Source organism: Lampetra fluviatilis, chromosome 5, assembly GCF_964198595.1.
Source record: "Lampetra fluviatilis chromosome 5, kcLamFluv1.1, whole genome shotgun sequence".
Classification (NCBI taxonomy): domain Eukaryota; kingdom Metazoa; phylum Chordata; class Hyperoartia; order Petromyzontiformes; family Petromyzontidae; genus Lampetra; species Lampetra fluviatilis.
Window position 1 is genome coordinate 411627 of NC_136279.1, and position 19728 is coordinate 431354.

General features: G+C 40.5%; 1 protein-coding gene across 4 annotated transcripts in view; it reads right to left on the bottom strand.

Moving 5' to 3' along the window:
* MCPH1 (microcephalin 1) overlaps positions 1-16293 on the bottom strand; it is a 113982-nt gene extending 97689 nt beyond the window's left edge. For 3 of the 4 annotated variants that reach the window (XM_078856302.1, XM_078856305.1, XM_078856304.1), the window contains exons 1-11: positions 16178-16293; positions 15012-15102; positions 14805-14910; positions 13609-13700; positions 11717-11835; positions 10736-10823; positions 10073-10196; positions 8372-8521; positions 7889-7990; positions 5101-6537; positions 3843-3955 (exon numbers count right to left, since the gene is read on the bottom strand). In XM_078856302.1, the coding sequence (XP_078712428.1) occupies positions 3843-3955; positions 5101-6537; positions 7889-7990; positions 8372-8521; positions 10073-10196; positions 10736-10823; positions 11717-11835; positions 13609-13700; positions 14805-14910; positions 15012-15032 (2352 nt within the window). In that variant the 5' untranslated portion in view covers positions 15033-15102; positions 16178-16293. Of the gene's footprint in view, positions 1-3842; positions 3956-5100; positions 6538-7888; positions 7991-8371; positions 8522-10072; positions 10197-10735; positions 10824-11716; positions 11836-13608; positions 13701-14804; positions 14911-15011; positions 15103-16159 lie in introns of all 4 variants that reach the window. The other variant, XM_078856303.1, reaches the window with a different exon arrangement.
* Between the last annotated feature and the right edge of the window lie 3435 nt (positions 16294-19728).

Genomic DNA, 19728 nt, shown 5'->3' on the forward strand with positions numbered 1-19728 from the left:
CTGTACCACTCAGAGACCGTGAGAGATGGCAACAGTTTGACGAGGCCATCATCCAGCAGCAGATCAATCATGGGTGGTGATGATGATGGTATCGATGATAAAATCATTCATAGGAGCAGCATTCTCCTTTGAGTCAAGCCCAGCACCTTGTATTTGATATCTAAGCTGAAGTCATATCAGTGGCCTTCGACTGTACATGCAGCGTATATTCACCACATCCCCAAGGTTGCTCATGACTCTTGAATTACTGTCTTAACAAGAGTTTATACACTTCTCGAAAGTCGTGAAATATTGGATACAATTTCCCCTAAAAAAAGTTTCTACGGAAGTATAACTGACATTTTAGATTGTGAGAAACGAAATCAGTTGACCAGTCCTATTAATAAAGAAACATTTTACACAGCAACAGTACGATTACCTTTCTACGTTCGCAGCTTGTTTTCAAGCAACTAAAAAAAGAAAAACTTCAAGTGTGCCATGGAAATAACTTGCAAGGCTTTATATTACACTGCGATAAACACGTAAATTGTAATCAATAATTATAGCAAGAGGATGTTCGCTGCTTGCCTATTATAATTTGTACATTTTCCTTTTCAGGGCAGTGTCATTTGATGAACGTGTTGGGTTTTGCATTCACCAAACGAACTTTTGGCATTGCCTTTTAACAGCGCTGCTGTTCGCATGGTTGCCTGCGTTCAGTTCAGCAACACGATGGCCACATTTCTCAGCATGTTGTCTCCTTTACGAAGCCCTCTCACAGCTGTATTTTCTATTATAGAACTATCTGGAATTTTTCCATTCGTATTTACATGTCGATCCGGAGCTTGCAAAGTATTCAACGAGTCTGTGCCAATGGAACTCAAGTGAAGCTTTGACTGAACGTGTAGGAATGGGAAATAAAGTATTACAACTCGCCTTAGCGCTATCATTAGATTGCAATAATACAATGTCTTTAAGAAAATGCTACTGTTTAACTTTTATAACGAAAAAGGTTTAACGCTATTTACCCTAGTTGTGTTGTGTAACTATGAAGTTGTAAACTATGAAAGCGTGCACTCTGTAAACTCGCACTAAAGATCGCACAATCCATAGCAGAGTTAGTATTTGATCATGTCCTTACACCGCTGATCGTCAAGGCAATGCTTGCAAACCTACAGCAGTGATGAAATCACCTCCTAAACGCACGCATAATAAGCGTCCATAACGACCAACGTTGATCCAATGTTCACCATTACTCAGGGCTCCCACATAGATGTTTTTACTCAAAATTGAACCAAGCTTAACACAAAAAAAGAAGCGACAATTCCCCTGCTGTGTAAACATTTTTCTTTGTGTTGGCAAGTGCTACGCAATTCCTTCAAGTCTCTCCCCTCATAAAACTAAATAACGTGTAGTGTACACAGCTGGCTCCAAGGCTTCCTCCACCATGCACGACAACATACAGATGTTCTGCTTGCAAACCGAAAAATCAACTCGCTCACAACTATCGTGTTGCTGTTTTTTTCCCTCGTGGAAGATTATACCTTAATTTAATGTCACTATGCAATACAAATACGTTCTTTATATACTCAATGTTTTAAACAATAACAGAAAACAAAGGTACATTTATGGATACAGTTATCTTTTGGGAAATGTCTTTCAGGCAGTTGTAATTATATGCACTTCAGAATTAGCAGCGGCCATGGTCAATCCATTGCTGGATGAAGGCACCCCCTCAAGCTGCAGCCATCTCTCACGCTCCTGCGATGCAATAATCCAGACAGCACATCTAAAGGAGCCGATTTTATCGCTCCATCTCGTTAGAGATTCTCCTCTTGGATACGTTCCATGCCATCAATATTCATTGTCCCTTTTCACGATGTGTCCTGCCCAAGCCGACTTACTTTTCCGAACAGTTTCAATGATGACATTAACCGTCATATACTCCACGTGTACCGCCGTATTAAAACCATAACTATACATATGGTAGACGTGTTATATTTTGAATTCAAGGTGACAAAGAAAAGGTTATCATCATATTGTCTGCGTTGTAGCACTGTTAGAGCATGAGCAAATCTAAGTGGTAAAATTATAGTTTTCAAACCTTATAGAAGATGTGTCCAAAGAGTGAATTCTTAGTGAAATGTATCTTAGGATATATATAAAAAAAACATTTAAACTTTCTGGAGCAATAAAACATCTTTAATGTAAACTTCAAACAATTTAAGACCACAAGTTTTTTTGGATCATTAAAAACTCTTCAATTGAATATTTTAATACTAGAAAAAAAATTACATGCATTAAAACACCTCTTCAGGCACATTTGTATGTTTTTACATTTCATCTAAAATATCTGTGAAGTAATTTTTTTAAGTTTGTCAATGCATGAGCGTACATTACGTAGGCAACACATTCATGCCCCCGGAGATGCAATAGTCTCGTTACGATGCTGGGTCGCAATTCTAATTGTCATGTTTGTATCATCTCATTTATATTGTTGGGTCTTTCGGTAAAGTCACGTAGATAGGTTCAAAGAAAATAACAAAAAATAACAAAAAAACGCCGACGTTTCGATCGCAACACAAGCGGTCGTCTTCCTTTTCCTGATGACGAGCGCTCGTGTTACGATAGAAACGTCGTAGTTTCTTGTTATTGTTATTTTCTTTGAACCTATCTACGTGACTTTACCGAAAGACCCAAGAATACGAATTCCTGCAGTCACGAAAGCTTCAAGTCAAGATCATCTAATTTATATTGTCATTTCATTTCATTTCTGTCTCAATTGTGTTATTTATTCCAATATCCTACATATAATAACAGCATATTATTGGGACATAAATTAAATAAATAATCAATTATCACACAAACATAATTCACTCCTTGTACCACGAGTATAATAATTGATAGTGAATTCAACATTGGTTGCCGCGTGTTACATCTGGGCCCATCCTTTTTTTGCACACGTCTTCATCACTCTTTCTAACCACACCTGATGGATTAGGCAGACGAGCAATGCACGACGCCATTCCGCAGTAGCCAGGCACAAGGTGCATCAATAGCTAAAGGCGCTTGCCTACACAAACAGCCATTTTGGTTAATACCTTCACCAAGGCCACAAAAAACACAAACTAACTTAATATTTAGGATTTTTAATACAGCAACATGCGATTAGAATATCCTATATGCAGATTATGTTAGTGAAGGTGTTACACATGGTGGTTTGCCATGCAGGAGTACAACTATAATGGACATTTCTCTAGGAATGTTGAGGTTCATTTTGCCGGTACATTTCTTGAAGTTCGCAAAGCTACAGCAGATGACTTCTGACAACCAGGTGGAAAGTGGTGTGACTCATTCAATCATAATCTTCTCCCTACAAAAGGAGTTTGAAGAAAATTAGAAAGGGAGTTGTGCATTTTGTCTGACTAGATTAATAATGAACTAAAGTTAATTCAAAATTACAAGTATTTGCAGCTCATATTTCCAATCTTGCTTTGGTAGGAACCTGTCATTTTCTATTACTCATGTCAGCATACCTCCAACCAATAGGGCTCATTACAAATATGTATAGATTCTATCACATGAAAGCATATCCTTTTTTTACGTTATGCTGCCAAAGAAAGTAAATCTTGACTGGTATAGCAATGCAACCACATTCTAGATGTATTGGATGTTTGCATGCCTGGGTGTTAAACCTGTCCCAATAAGTGTAGAATACGCATGAGAAAATCTAACTTCACAGCCTTTGTTGGCAAAAGATAAAATTACAATGGTAATTTACAGCCATTCTCAATTTACATATACTTTCCCGGCAGCACAGATGTTATACATGTTCTAAAAATGTGTTTTTGTCATTGACCAACCTGCTTTCCATCTTTTTTTGGCTTTTTAGATTCTTCCATTGGCACCATGAGTTTCAGCCTCCCAGACCTTCTGGGACCTTTCTGGGCCCTCTCTGCACCACTCGATGGCTTTTCTGCAATTAAACAACAATTTCCACATTTGTTACCCTGAAAAATGATGGATTGCAACTAAACAAGATTATAATGTCATTGCTATTTAAACAAAGTATTTTAAAAGTTAGTGATTATTGGGAGAAATTCCACATTGCTTTGGTGATAGGAAGTTTCAATTCATAGAAGAAGATGGGTTTGAAACACAAAGTAACCCACAATTATTGATATACGAAAAAACAGATTCCACAATTTACGCATTGGATGGTCACGTCGGACTGGTGCGCACATATCGAAAAATGTAAAGTATTACGACTTCGAGATTAACATTCTCATTATTTTTAATGTGTTTGCTTTGTTTGAAATGTGCATATTCTCTCATTTGTGTTTGCATCTAATGATCTATGCAGGCAGGCGAACCACGGTGGCTCACTGTGCCAAGTGGTCAATGTTGAGTCACTCAGGTGCTCCCTACATTTGTATCTCAATTTATAAACTTTTACTGGACATGCAGAGAACACATGCAAGTGTATATGATGCTCTCTGTGTAATGCATTGTATAACCACTGTAAACTTTCCATACAGAGGTTCTCAGTATAGTGACCCATGATAAACGATGGGCTTAGTCACACCCATATTTTATAGATATGGTCCACAACATATGCCAGTAAACATTTAACTGTTACCAATGGATATTAACAGATGTTCAGTGAACATCTTGTTAAATTACAGTATATCACTGGCTTATCAGTGGTTGTCTGAAGTTTGCAAAAAATTATAAATCATTATGCAATTCACTGATGTATGTGAAGTGACTGCCCATTTTACTTCAGTAAACATTAAGCAGGCATGCCTAAAGGCCTCACCACTCAGTTTGTAAACAGAAGTCATTAACAACTATTTGCCGAAATGTATATCAAAATTGGAACTGGAATAAAGCTTGTATGGATTATAAGCAATTCAACATATCACTCTAGCAACATTGAATGTGCAGTCTCTTGAAAATACAAGCACAAAAGAGCATTGTTTTAATGTTTGCAGCTCTTAATATCCAAATCATTAATACACTTAATAATGGATGTTTAACATCTGCTAAAACAATGAAGAGGCAGTGTTTTATATTACAAAATGTGGTGTTTTGCCTTAGCAAAGTGTAAATGCTTGATACCTTGGTGCCTTGAGACAATGGGATTTTCCTTCTGCACAGAAACTTGTCGGGATGTCACTTCAACAATGTCTGGAAAACTGGGAAGATTTCTGTTTATTGTTGGACTTTCCTTTCCCGACTCGGGGTTCTGTGCCAGACGGTCATTGCCGGACGCATCGTATCCACACAAGTCTGAGACCGTGCTGTCTGTATCGGTATCTTTTTTCTCCTGTTCAACAGGTGGCCTTGGACTTTCCCGTCGTACCACATGGGTTGTGTAGGTCACTTCAGCTAAGTATCCTTCCTGCTTCACAGAATAAAGCCTAAACTTCTTAACACCTTTGTTATTTGTGATACTATGAGTGGCAGTCGTTTCACCAACAATCTCAGGCCCACGCGTTGTTTTTGTTTGGGGCTTCATTTGAGGCTCTTCGTCAATTCTCTGTTGCTGTGGGTTACTGGAAGTTCTTGTTGGGCCATCTAATGAAACGATGCTACTTCCTGTGATTTTCGATCCATCTTGGCTCTCTCGTCGACTATTTGTATTAGTTTTTGGTGTGCCAAACAAGGCAGAGACCCTTTTAATAACGTCTTGATTCCTTGGCGCCAGCTCTTGAACATTTTCTGGCAAGAAGTAATCGTCGAATGGTGAGATACAACTCGGAGATTCTGGCACTTGCTGTAACTTTTGCTTCTTCCTCGACCTTGCGGACCCTGGTGTCCTGGTATAATCAGCGTGTGGCCTCTTCCTACTTGTTTCAAACACTGCAGAAGTTGCTGCCGATTGTTCAGAATGGAAACCCGTTCCGCCAGCTGAATTACAATTAACTATTGGTGCCAGATCACTTTCTACCATGATATCTTCTTCATGTGCAGCAACATTTTCTCCAATAAGACGAGTCGCCTTGTGTCTCTCAGAAGTGGCTGTTTCCATACGCACTTCACCGGTAACCAGGATGTCATCAGAAGAGTTACGTCCACCACAGGTATATTTGTCCAGGGAATTGGAACTTGTCTTGCTAACAGTGTCTGTCAGTGACCCTATGTTGGTGGAGGAGCTCTGTGTCTCCGTATCAGTACATAAAGGCACTGGGAGAACATCAGCGAGATCAAAGGAACTGAGTTCTGAAGAATTTTTACAATTCCCTGTCGAAGTTTGATGCTGGCAACCCTCTCCCCTGTTTTGATGAGACATGACAATATTGTCCAAGCGTTTTCTTCTCGATTTTCGAGGATGTCTATGACTGCTATTTGATTCAGTAGCATTTGAGCTTCCAAGAGGTGACACGTTTGGTGTCTCTTGCACTACAGCGTGCGAGAAGGAAAAATCCTTTTCGGAGGTGGAACGTTGTTTTGATTTCATGCGACTGTTATCCAGGGAGACATCAGAGTCTGCTACGAAACTGTCACAAGGCCTCGGTGTTGACAATTCCTCCTCTTCTGGTCCGGACTCTTCTCCTGAGCAAAGAACAAAACTCCCCTTTAGGATGATTGCATCGACATGTAATTGACGATCACGACGATTGGTTTCATAATTACTACATTCTGTTTAGTTTTATAACATTTCACCAAATGAAGATATACATTTACGTGCACTAGTTATGCAAAACATGTGTATTTGAGAGTACATACTAAATAAAGATATAGTTGTGTATTTAATTAGGTAAAAACACATTGAGATACACCTCTTTATTTAAAAAACTAGAAAACATATTTTAAACAGGACTTAATATGTTACTGTACCTTAAGTTTGCCATTTAAACAGATAGGCAATCGAACAATCACAACCATATTTTGATTGCATATTTATTGGTAAAAAGCATATTTTTGCATAACGATGAACAGTAATTTTCCACGATATACTGCAAGACCCTACATTGAACAAAGCACCACATGCTCACTCGGGGTGCACTGATTACCAGAGGCATATTTTAGTTCGGCCAATTTCTGGCCTTTTTTGACTCGGCATTTGACAAACTGTCCAGAGTAAAGAGCTTGGAAGCAGGGTAATTTATGTAATACTTGTGCATGTGAAATAATGAAATCAGCAGGTATAAGTGCACAAACGTATATTTTGCAAGCACTTTGGGGCGCTGCATGGTAATGCTGTACAAGTTCCCACATGTGTTGTGCTTTCTCTTTGTCGAAGCAATTTCCCAATACCTTTCTCCTGCCAGCTCACTGTCATATATCTCATCCGAGTACATCTCTCACCATGTATTATTATCCCTCTTCTATGTCATCTAAATGCAGCTATTTAATACCTCTCATCTCACTATATGTCTCATATCTATTATCCAATCTCACATGATATCTGTCTCTTGCCTACATCTCTCTTATAGGTTACATTGTGTATCTCTCTCGCAGTGTCACAATTTCTCTCATATCACTGCCGCTTCCATCTGTTGTGTCTTCATGATTGTCTTCTACCTCGAATCAGTCTTCTCTCTCATCTCACTAATTTCATCTCTCATACAAAACACATTTTACTATTGACATCCATCTCCAGCCAAATAGCTAATTATTAATAATAATTTATATATAAACTCAACAGACATGTCCAGAGCACAAAACTAATAGGAAAAATAATGAGGTGCCATTTTGGGCAATGGGCCTTCTTCACCACGCGTAGATAGGCCAATTTATGAAGTGCAATTCACAAATTGCCGCCTATTGCATATATTTATTTTAAGGCGGCAGTGTTATTGATGAATGCGTTGAGTTTTCTGTGATGTGCTTATTCACCACTCCCAACATAGTATCACCAAAGATTTGTTTAAAATAAAAATAGCACAATGCTGAAACTTACCCAACAGAATGTTAAATAAAGAGCAGGAAGCGACATTTGATGAGCACTGTAGTGGAGAGGCAGAGCCATCAGGTGATTGGCTCTGGCTCACCATCTGGGAAGCTTCAAGAAATGAACAGAAAACAGATTTGTCAATCAGAATACTCATGCAGTGAGAAGGAACAACTCATCACATAAAGATATGTTATTAAACAAATATTACACAAAGTGAACTATTCTGTATGTATATTTGAATTTGCCTAAACATCAATGTGATACGTCCAGTTGAACACAGTTTAACGTATTACACAAAAGGAACAACATTTATTTTGCAGAATTGGTAGCTTTATAAATATTAAAGTTTTTACAGATTTTAAAGAATCATTACATACATACTCAACTTTAAAAAAGGACCATATCACAATGCAGCAAACACTCCAGCTGACTGATGCCCTTAACGTTAAAACCTCGTACCCACTTCGCCAGATATGCAGACTAATGTACCAGTCAAGGAGATATTCTCATGCCTCGCCTTCATCTCCTGCAGCCTGTCTGCCATAGACTTGACCCTGTCCAGGACTGGTGAGCGAGTCACCATGGGGCTGAACACTGGCTGGCCCTCATCATCAAACGCCAAGATGAGGCAATCGGGGCCTGTCAATGACAATGCAGACACCAGTTCTCGCTCTTCAGCTTACGACGGGGTAAGTCATTGCCGTTACATATTTACAGTGCTTAAATCACGTTACATCGTGTCATGAAGATTTATAACGGACTTGAAAAGTTAAATGCACTTGTATGGTTTGTTTTCACAGTAAAACACTCATATCTAAAGCATTCACTATGATGAACAAAAATGTAATCAAATTATATGTTTAATTGCATGCATAATAAGTCCTATTTATAACGTGCATAAAATGTGTGGAGCGAGTTGCGATATGCCAAATGATCTGGGGTATGTTATCAAAGCCTTTAAAGCCATGCATAGTTTATCCTACGAGCAATTAAAAGACCCACAACTATATTTAAACACTTTAAATTAAGAACACGTCATTTTTCACCAATATAATGCTGAAGTCCATGTAAATATGAATGAAAAAACACATGGATGCATTTAAAAAGATAACATGTGAAGTTTACTTTTTTCTAGAGCATTAAAGTAAATCCTGGAACCATTGTGTAGTATTACCATACAAGTTGGAACCTCCATATTTTTTTGGTTAAAAAATTAAGGCTTAAACCATAGCAACCATTAAAAAACATTAACACAACCGAATTTGGCATAATATAAAAGTTGGCAACTGTAAAAAGCAATGCTGTAGAATCCAGCCAGAGTAAAGCTGGTAATTAATTTAAAAGTGTGATCTGCATGAAATTTACTCTTCTAAAATATTACCGAGCTAAACAACAGTAGGCAAGTGGTTGCTCTACTGAAATAGTGGCCCTCACCATAGGAACGTGAAATATATACCAATGGCTTCAACCCACAAATGAAGATAGAGATTCAGCTCCTAAAACAAACCGGGTTGGAAAGGTGATGCCGTGGTTAGCACATTGCACTATGAATCTGGCGACCTGAGATTTATTCGCAGCCAAGGATATTAGTGGCAAGTGATTGCACTGGTCCTGGGTCCCCCTCCCTTCACCAGCCCTACTGAAACATATGGTGAGGTATGGCCAAACAAATCCCATGACCAACACCGTTTAAATGTGTAGTGACATGGAATGGGTCACTACGGCATGTAGCGCTGGCTGCTGGCACGAAGGGGCTCGGCTGCCATAGCAACCCTGTCGGCCAGCAGGTGAGGGGGTAGGGGGGAGGAAGAGATGTGGGGAGAAGGTGACGGAGGGGGTACGGGAGAAAGCCCGGAAACCGTTGAGGAGGATCTAGAAGGGGGCGTAGCCAGGGGAGAGTGAGGCTGCGCTGGGGGGATAAAAGGGGAACCCGGAGAGGACTCGGGGCCGTTGTTGGAGTGGACCCCTGGAGCTCGTCAAGTCTCGTCAAGTCTTAGTTATCGTCTTCAACACCGTCTCTACCCTTGTCTTCAGCGTTGTGGGTCAGGCAGCATGTTGCTGTCCTGACCCGATTAAAGTATTCCCAGTGCCTGCGAAGGCTATAAATAAACAGAGTGCCTCCTAATATGGTGTCTCTCTAGTGCATCACTACAAATGTATAAACCAATGAAATGGAGGTTCATGGCTCACCCACAGTTGCCGTTTTCTGGTTATCCAGTTGCTGCGTGAGTTTCTGGAGCTTCTTCTGCAGCCGCTTGTCCCTGCTGTCCTCGTCCTCCAGGTCATACACACACAGAGGCCGGCGCCAGCGACGCTGCCAGTATAAAGAGGGAAAGGGATATTTGCGTTGTCGCTTAGCACACACACTGCACTCGTGCACTCCCACTTTATCTCATGTTACCGTGAGTTTGTGCGTCTCGCCTGATGGCACTGTGATAGGGTGCCCGACTCTTCATTAAAATGTCTTGAGTTCAAGTCGGGGATCATCTCCGCCCATTACTCCAAGCTAAATAAAACTGGCACAGGTTTTCCTTTGAATATATTTATTCCTGTTGTAAACATTCTAAGCAATGAATGAGGGCCAAAAAAATGAGCACCACCCCATGTCTGTTTAATCAAAGGGACACCAACCAACTTGCACTTGTCAGTTTTATCAATTGAGTTGTATATAATGGCAAGCTGTGAAAATTTCCATTCATAAAAAATATAAACCAAAAGAGAATTATTTTAAAGGACTTATTTGTATGAGAATGTTGGACGTGAACATGCCAAAAGTTGTCAACTGGAGTTTGCGCTTGCTAATTTACATTGGCACAAATAATTTCCCGAAAATAAAGAGATAATTGCGTGTACCTTTTTATTACAGTAGTCGGGAGTTGTTCTTGGGTCACAGCGCACTGGATATAGTGCCTCGTCCAAGTACTTTTGGCTCTTGAGACAGCTATGAAAGGTATATTATTTAAAGCATTTCACGCAATTTTAAGCAAATGAAAAAAGCACCCCTTTGGGTATTGTTCATTACAACTATACAAATATTATGCCATTGATAAGACTTCCGTTTAAACATATAACATTGGCAATAAACATACAAGATACCAAACGATTCGTTTTATAATATAAGTGAATCATTTGACAATTTTCCAGATGATCACACTCAAAAAACTCCCTATGCAGGAAACAAATCACAATGAGGGCCAATAATCTTTCATGAACAGATGTTGCACCACAGAAAAGGAGGCGGTTATCAGGTCTCAAAGTCCCACTTGGAGAAACGCTGGTCTGCGAAATTTTATATCTGAAAGCATGCAATGGGCTCTCCCTTTGGAAGATACAATGATGGACAGAACTAAATGATTTCTCTAGGCTCCAACATCCTCGAGGGGCAGAATCTTTCAGCAGATTTTAATACTTAATGAGCTAAGGTTGAGGAGAATCATATGCCCCGTGTATGTAGGATATGTTATAACATTTTGACATAATTCCTGAGGAGTGCAATTACTCTTTGACTCATTGTCAAATATTTATTTGTTCATTACAACGCAATTGCTGTAAAACATTAGTACTTTGGAGATTATCATTTTGGATTTTTTTTTTAAATTTGGATTCATATAGTCTAAATGCAACCGTATCTCAAGACACAATAAAACAGAAACATGCACAGAGGGCCATGTGTATGTCGTAGACCTTGTAGTGTGTATTAAAGTGCACACGACAGTACATGGCTAGTCTGTCAGGGTACATGCACTGTCTATAAGTGACTCGAAGCACTCGCTTGGGAGTGCCGTGATTGTGCTGGGAATGTGCGTGTGCTGCTGTGCTCAGTTTGTGCCTCACTTGTCGACCCAGAGCACAGACACGAGTTTCACGCCGGTCCTCATCGCCTTGCTCCACGTGCTCTCAAGTCCATCCTTGAAGATGACGTGGGTGACATTTTTTGTAAACCTTCTGGACACCTGAGGAAAATGCGAAATGTGCACGGAAAAGTAAACCTGAAATGTGGCCAAAACCCATTCTTCTGAAGCGAAGTTACAAAACCTCAGTGGCTCACTGCTCACAAAGTTTAAGATCTTATCAAATGAGCCAATATTATTGATTTGAAGCTTTCGTGACTGCAGGAATCCATACTCTTTGGTTCTTTCGGTAAAGTCACGTAGGAAAAGGAAAAATAATAATTCATGACGTTTCGATCTTCAGGTGAAGACGGTTGCTTGTGTGGCGATCGAAACGTCGTGATCTATTATTTTTCTACCTACGTGACTTTACCGAAAGAACCAAAGAGTATGAGCCACTATTAATCAATATAAACAACCTCCAAGAACAAAAGTTACAGTTTCATAAAATGTGCTATATATATGAACCAAAGTCAAATATACTTGACAATGGATGTAGTGTTTTATATCTGTATTTAACAGGAACATGTTTTTACAGACCAATGAAGTGTCAACATCAGTGTTTCCGGCACTAAATAGAATATTATGAGCATTATTAGAGGAATCCTAATACAGAGTATTCCAAATATGGTCATTACAACTTATGCTGTTTTTATCACATACTGAAAAACAACAGCCTTTTGTTAAGAAAGCAACAAATGACAAGACATGTAATGTTATTCACCAATCAGGAAGATTAAATACTATTATCTTTGAAAACATTGTCACACAAAATTCCTCGATAATATTCCCTAAAGGTTGAAAATATGCTGTACTAACAACTCACCAATAAGTAGAAATCGTCAAAGTGTCATGAACCATTTACAATCTGTTATAAACCTGTAATTTTCTGCCTAAAGCTTCCCTTGACACATGAGGGTAATCATGTTACAGATTAGCACCTCATTTATTTAGTATTGCAATCAACAAGTTTATGACAATGGCCATCGACGTAGTTGCTCCAGGCTGTGTAGCAGATATGATGATCAGCTAATACAGACAATATTAGATTCCTTATATATCGTTTTCTAGTTGGGTCCTTTCAGAAATTATTATCTTTTGTTCAGCAAACATGTTATACTCGACTTTTGTTCTGCTATATTTATCTTGAGCACAAATTTGCAGACGTCTTTGTTAAGTTCTTCAGTAAATTTCTACAGCTCATTTACATTAGTCGTTATAATGACCGTGTTGCCAGCATATCTTTATCAATACACAGTATTTATTGGGGCTGTTTGACAGAATTATGCATGTGTTCATTGTAAGTACAGTTTTAGATGTAATTATACAGGAGTTTTAGTCCATACTTTAGTGTGGCGAAGACAAAGTCTTTGTTTGATTAAAATTCGATCATTTGAGCAACTTTGTTATATATAAAAGAGTAAGCTATCAAGCGTAATAGAAACGTGAGCAAAAGGCAATCTGTGTATATTTAATATATCTATACACTACCATATACTGCCACCTACAGGAAACAATTAGTAAACTCGTATAAGACACGTTTTACGTTATAAAGGAATTCACACCATTTTGCCCGAAGCATCTAATACTTGAATCCTGTAATTATTTACTCTCTTAATAATTGTATTCTGGCAACGAATATTTCTACGTATAGAGAAAAGTACATTTTAGTATATTGTATCCATCTGCTTAGTTCTGTCACTGATTATAAACTACTGCACCAATATCTGTGTAGTACCAAAATGCCTCAATGCGGTATTTGTCGTTTGAAGCAGTTATATGAACTGTGCTACTGTGGTCAATACAGTGCAAATAGGCGGATGATTCAGTACTTACTGTTGCTCCCATCATCAGCAATTGCTTACTGAAGGCCCACGTGTAGTTATCCTTATGGCTGCTGGACCAGACATCAACATAGGCCACAACATCTGTAAAACAGTGAACATGGTTATAAGCAATCATGAGTAACCTTTCACATAATGGCTATTGCAATGCTAAGGTATAGATTTCAGAATAGAATAAATGGCAGCACAAAAGACAATATCTCAGCAAATAAGGTAAACCATGCCTGGCCGTTTTGCACGTAAAGTTTTCTATTCTCAACCAGTATTTAACGAGTTCAAATACAGATTTGTGTGATGAATCAGCCCATCATCATCATGACTCCTTAGGGGTCGATAAAATTTACACCACTTTGTGCGAAGTCAACAGCCCGGAATGTGGAAATTCTACCACTAGCTCTGAGCTGCCCATAGAAATGAGCACTCTACTGCCACAATGTTCATGTCAGTATGGCAACATTGTGACTGTATTTCATATTATTTGGGTCTTTCGGTAAAGTCACGTAGATAGGTTCAAAGAAAATAACAAAATAACAAAAAAATACGACTTTCTTTTTCAGCCCGATGACGACCGCTTGCGTTGCGATCAAAAGGTCGTAGTTTTGTTATTTTCTTTGAACTTATCTACGTGACTTTACCAAAAGAACCAAAGAATATTAATTCCTGATTCATTCGTTTTGTATCCATTAGACTAACTTAGATCATTGACGACCAATTGTGGGCATGGGCCCACACACGGTCAGCAACAGCAGTGCTTAAATCATCAGCTGCGCACCGCTGCTCTAAGGCGAGGCATCATCCGCTTTTCACCACAGATGAAGAAGTTAATGTTCTGGGCCTGGCTGAGACCGCCCCACTTGCTGAGGTTTGCTTTGTAGCAGCCGACACCAGTACAGACACAGTTGAGGTTCTTCTGACCTGAAACATCTTTTTGTACAATATGGGAAACAAATTGCCCTCAAGTGGTTGCAGGTTTAGGTAAATCTAACCTCTTGATGTGAACATTTATAATTCCTAAATAGTATTCCAAGGCAAAATACATTTATTATTCTTGTTAATTACATTGGTAGATCATTGTCATGCATGCTTTATGCACAATTATTAACCATTATATCTAAAAACCTTGCACTTGTTTGGCTAGTTATTTGTAATTTACGATCATTACAGTAACTAATAATTGTATTGCAATACCTTTTAATACATCAAAACACACGGTCTGGTTGTTTGGTTGGTGGCTTTGCTCTGCCAGCAGGTCTTCAGTAACCTGGTTACCTTCAAAATCTTCAACACCCTTGCTCTGCAGACATAAAAAATGTAGATGACATTAAATCTTCACACCAAATTTGAATCTAAAATGCTATGCAGCCTTGTTTGAATATAAACAATAAACAACTTTACCTGTGGCAGGCTCTTGTCCATAGCTCTCACCCAAAGGGACGGACTTTGGGCACATTACCAACCAGAATGCATCATTCCACTGGCTTTTGCGCTGCAAAATATGTTGACAACATACATCGAATGAGTGTAGACTCCACAGAACAAACATTTTGAGGGTACTTATTACATGTACAGTATTTGGTTATATTGATGGTGCAAAGGACTCATTAATTCACAATGATGGTGCTAAGGAACTCATTGGGCATGATTTTATGGGAGTAATACCAATGATTTTATGGGAGTAATACCAATGATTAAGCAGTATTACTTCAGTCCATTGCTGGATGAAGGACTCCGCACGCAGTGCGAGTCGTGTGGGTTATTTGACTACACCTTACCATGCTGGTCAGTGCAGGTTGGTGAAAAGCAGGGCACATAGACTTGGAAGCATGGACTTAAAGTACACAAATTGAGTTTCCAACACTGCCCTCTGCTGCCCACCACATGGATCGGCGGTCGCTCATCCAGAGCCATATCCAGGCGTACACCTGCTTGGCTGCACAGATCCGCAATAATTTGATCAAAGGCATCGCATCAATACTATGCACTCAAGCACTTTAGCAGCAAATATAAATCACGTATTAAACGTGCACTTTTAAATAATCGTATCCAGAGAGCATTTCTACCCCATTCAGCACAAGCAGAGCTCGTGAGAGCAGAACGGCAGCCACAGATCTCCCGTGTGGCGACTGAAGAGCAACTGGCGACATATTACAGCTGAACGTCGAGTCTTGTACAGTACATCCATTCGATGGTACCGGGAGTTTAGATAACGGCTCCATGTGCGGTTTAACCGAACTCACGAGGCTTTTCGCACGTCTGATGAGCAACACGGTTGGCTACGTACGGTACGAACGAAGTGCAACATGCACATCCATCTCCTGCACTCAACCGAGTTGTACATTGGATGGGCAGTGGGCCGGTTATGATAGGCACATTGCACCTTCACTTTCACACACAGCAGGGCGACTTCACAGAGCGACACGAGTCGGCGAGTCAATTCCGAGCGATGATTCCCAGCTATCGTGAGCGACAACCACGACAAGAAAGGGTGGCGCTGCCGTGAGCGACAATGTCTGTGTACCACCGTGCTTGCGTCCCCCTCTCACCCGCCGGGTGATTCTCACCACGATGTCACGACTGGGCCAGTTCCTCCGAAGGCCGAGGCGGGCACCGCCTGCGCTTCCTTCTCCAGGCGCAGACAGGGGCCAGAGGGCAAGGGAGGGGGCAGGGCAAGGGAGGGGGGGGGGGCAGGTCAAGGGGGGGGGCAGGCCCGGGCTCGCCCGGGCTCGGCGCGGCTGCCGGGCGAGGTTCGCGGTGTCCCCGCGATGGAGCCGCGCAGCAGGTCGCCGTCCTCCGACTCTCCTCACTCCGCCACGCACTGTACACCACGCACTGTACCGTGCTGGGGGGTTTATAATTCCTACAGCTGATAGGAATGTGCCATTTTAAATTGTACCGCTGATTGACGTGTTTCTATAAATCATAGTCCATATAAACACGTCAGTACAAATTATACCATTAATAGGTTTTTTTAAAAATCCTACAGGTAATAGGAGTGTCTTTATAAATCATAGAGCTCATAGGAGTATGTATATTCTTGGTCTTTCGGTAAAGTCCCGTAGATAGTCTTCTTGGTTCTTTCGGTAAAGTCACGTAGAAGGGAAGTAATAAAATAATACAAATAAAACATAATAAAACAATTCTCACGACGTTTCGGCCACAACGCAAGCAGCCGTCCTCAGGCGAAGAATGAGACATTATCAAGCTAGGAGCTTATATAGGTGTAGCGAGGAGGAGCGCCTTAACAAAAGAATGTGCATATGAAGAGGAATTTTAGCATACCAATGGGCAATGCGTAGGAGGGGGGGCGGAGGGGTTTCAAAGTCCCATTATGCCCATGCATTATGCAGGATCAACAGCACCACGGGGGGGCGCAAGGAACAACGTTAATAAAGGAAAGGAATGTTAATGATATGTAGCTGCATTTACCAAACAACCACGTAGAAAACCAAAGTAAAAACTACATAAAAAAAAAACTAAAATATAAACTGATACTTACTATACTCTACAATAAGCTGAGTTACTAACAACAAATAATAAATTACAATTCTACGTCGTAAGAAGTATATAATATACTTACATCTAAACTTTATTCTCTTAGCATATACAGTACTATATACTGCCATAGATAAACCCAACATTAAATTATATACTGTATTGCTGTAAACAACCCTATACTTTATACATTTTAATATAACACTATGTATTATTCAACTCACCCTAATGTGTATCGAAATGGTTTATTACGTCCTTCCAATGATTGCTAAGCCTGAATCCATCTTCTCGGTTAAAATTGTCTCTGTGTTTGTATATGTGGATCGCCTCATGAACGAATCTCTCATGATAGCCAGATGGCTTGCAGAGAACCTCCGTCTTGGAGAAGTCAATGTCATGTGAGCCCACTGAGTTGTAACAGTGGTCTGCCACGGCTGAGGTGTTTGTCCTACCGTGTTTTAGATCAGCTTTATGTTCACGAATGCGGTCTGAGACGTGTCGTTTGGTTTCCCCAATGTAACTGCTACCACAGAGGCAACTTAGTTTGTAGACGCCAGGGTACTGTATGTCTGGAATCACATCTTTTACAGACGGTACCAGATCACGGATTTTATGTACTGTGTTGAATCGGACCTGGATCTTGTGTTTAATCAGGATTTTGGAGATCTTTTTTGTGACCCCAGCAATGTAGGGTAAGGTGATGGTCTTGAAAGGCTCCTCAACAGGATCCTTCTTAATGGTTGGAGTGATGGCTTTGCGGATTGTGTAGTCGGAGTAACCATTAGCCTTAAGAGCTTGGCGTACGTGTTTGAGTTCACTGGAAATGTGTTCATGGTCGGAGATGCATTGGGCTCTATGATATAGAGTCTTGATGAGTGAATTTTTCTGGGATGGATGGTGGTGGGAATCCGGTTTTAGATAAGCATTCGTGTGGGTGGCTTTCCTGTAGACATGGGCATAATGGGACTTTGAAACCCCTCCGCCCCCACTCCTACGCATTGCCCATTGGTATGCTAAAATTCCTCTTCATATGCACATTCTTTTGTTAAGGCGCTCCTCCTCGCTACACCTATATAAGCTCCTAGCTTGATAATGTCTCATTCTTCGCCTGAGGACGGCTGCTTGCGTTGTGGCCGAAACGTCGTGAGAATTGTTTTATTATGTTTTATTTTTATTATTTTATTACTTCCCTTCTACGTGACTTTACCGAAAGAACCAAGATGAATCCCTGCAGTCACGAAAGCTTTAAATCGAAATTTATCCCGTAGATAGGTTCAAGGAAAATAACAAAGACCCTAAAATAGGAATTCCTGCAGTCATGAAAGCTTTAAGTCAATATTTAATAGTATGGGTTTGAAAATCCGACAATATGAAGTACATTTACAAAGTGTACAGCCTATAGGAGTGTCTTTACACACCCTACAAATAATAGTATATTACTGCTTGCTGGAAGAGTAACAGCATTGCTGACTGCACAAGTAATATAAAACATTCTCTTGTGGAGGTGTTGGAGGAAGTTGTGGAGTGAAGCTGGGCAATGACTTCGTGTGCTTCTCCTCGGTGGGTGAAGAAGTTCAGACAAGAGTGAAACTCGCACGTACAGTACTGTCGGGGGCCAGGCTTGGCTGACATCCAGGCAAATGATGTCGAGGAACGCCTTCAATCCCACCAAGACGAATTAACAGAGGAGTTGGGCTCATGTGTGGGTGGTAATGAAGTGGGTGACGAGGTGATGATGGTGCCGAAGCTACTAACCGCTAAGATGCTGGCAGAGATGCTGCTGATGAGCGAGGCGCTGGCTGACAAGATTTTTGAAATTGATCCATTCATGGAAAGACGCATTAAGTTTAAAAGGACATTAGAGGCTGCTATGGTGCCCTATAAAGAGACCGTTGTACTGTATGTGGGAACACGTGGGACCTGTTGTACTGTATGTGGACACACGTGGACGACGTGCAACGACGAGGCTGAGCTGTGGTGGAGTTGAACCAACACACGGACGTCCATCTCACGTGGAGGACGCTTCCACGCCCCGTGCAACCCACAGGGAGTCCAGAGTCGTCGTCCTCGCTAGGAGAACTCCTCCATTGTCACAGTGACACAACACGTGTCGTCGTGGGAAGCTTCACCGCCAACAGACTCATCCATGATCTAAACCCCCTTCTAGCCTCTCCCACGTTCCTGCAACAATCCTCCCTCTCTGCCAACCCGCCTCGTCTTCGTCACCAAGCGCCTTCTCCCTTGACCCCCATTGAACCTCAGCCTTGCAGCTACTGGAAGTATAATTATTAAATACTGTGTTCTTCTTACAGTATCCTCACACAAACACCGCAACAGTCGCCACATGACCGAGTCGCCCTTGAAGAGGAGCTTCTTGGCTCATCTGGGCTTCATCTGGGACACATTGTATTTTATTATATTATTTTATTTATGTTATTTCTTCTATTATTTATTATTATTTATTTTCATTATTTCTTTTTTACCTACGTGACTTTACCGAAAAAAACCTAAGAGTATACACAATTATCAGTATACACATTGTTCACTTTTATCTTGAACGTGAAACTTCACAAACTCGCGCCTTCTCAGCCAATTGACCAATCCGCGCGTGTTTAGATTT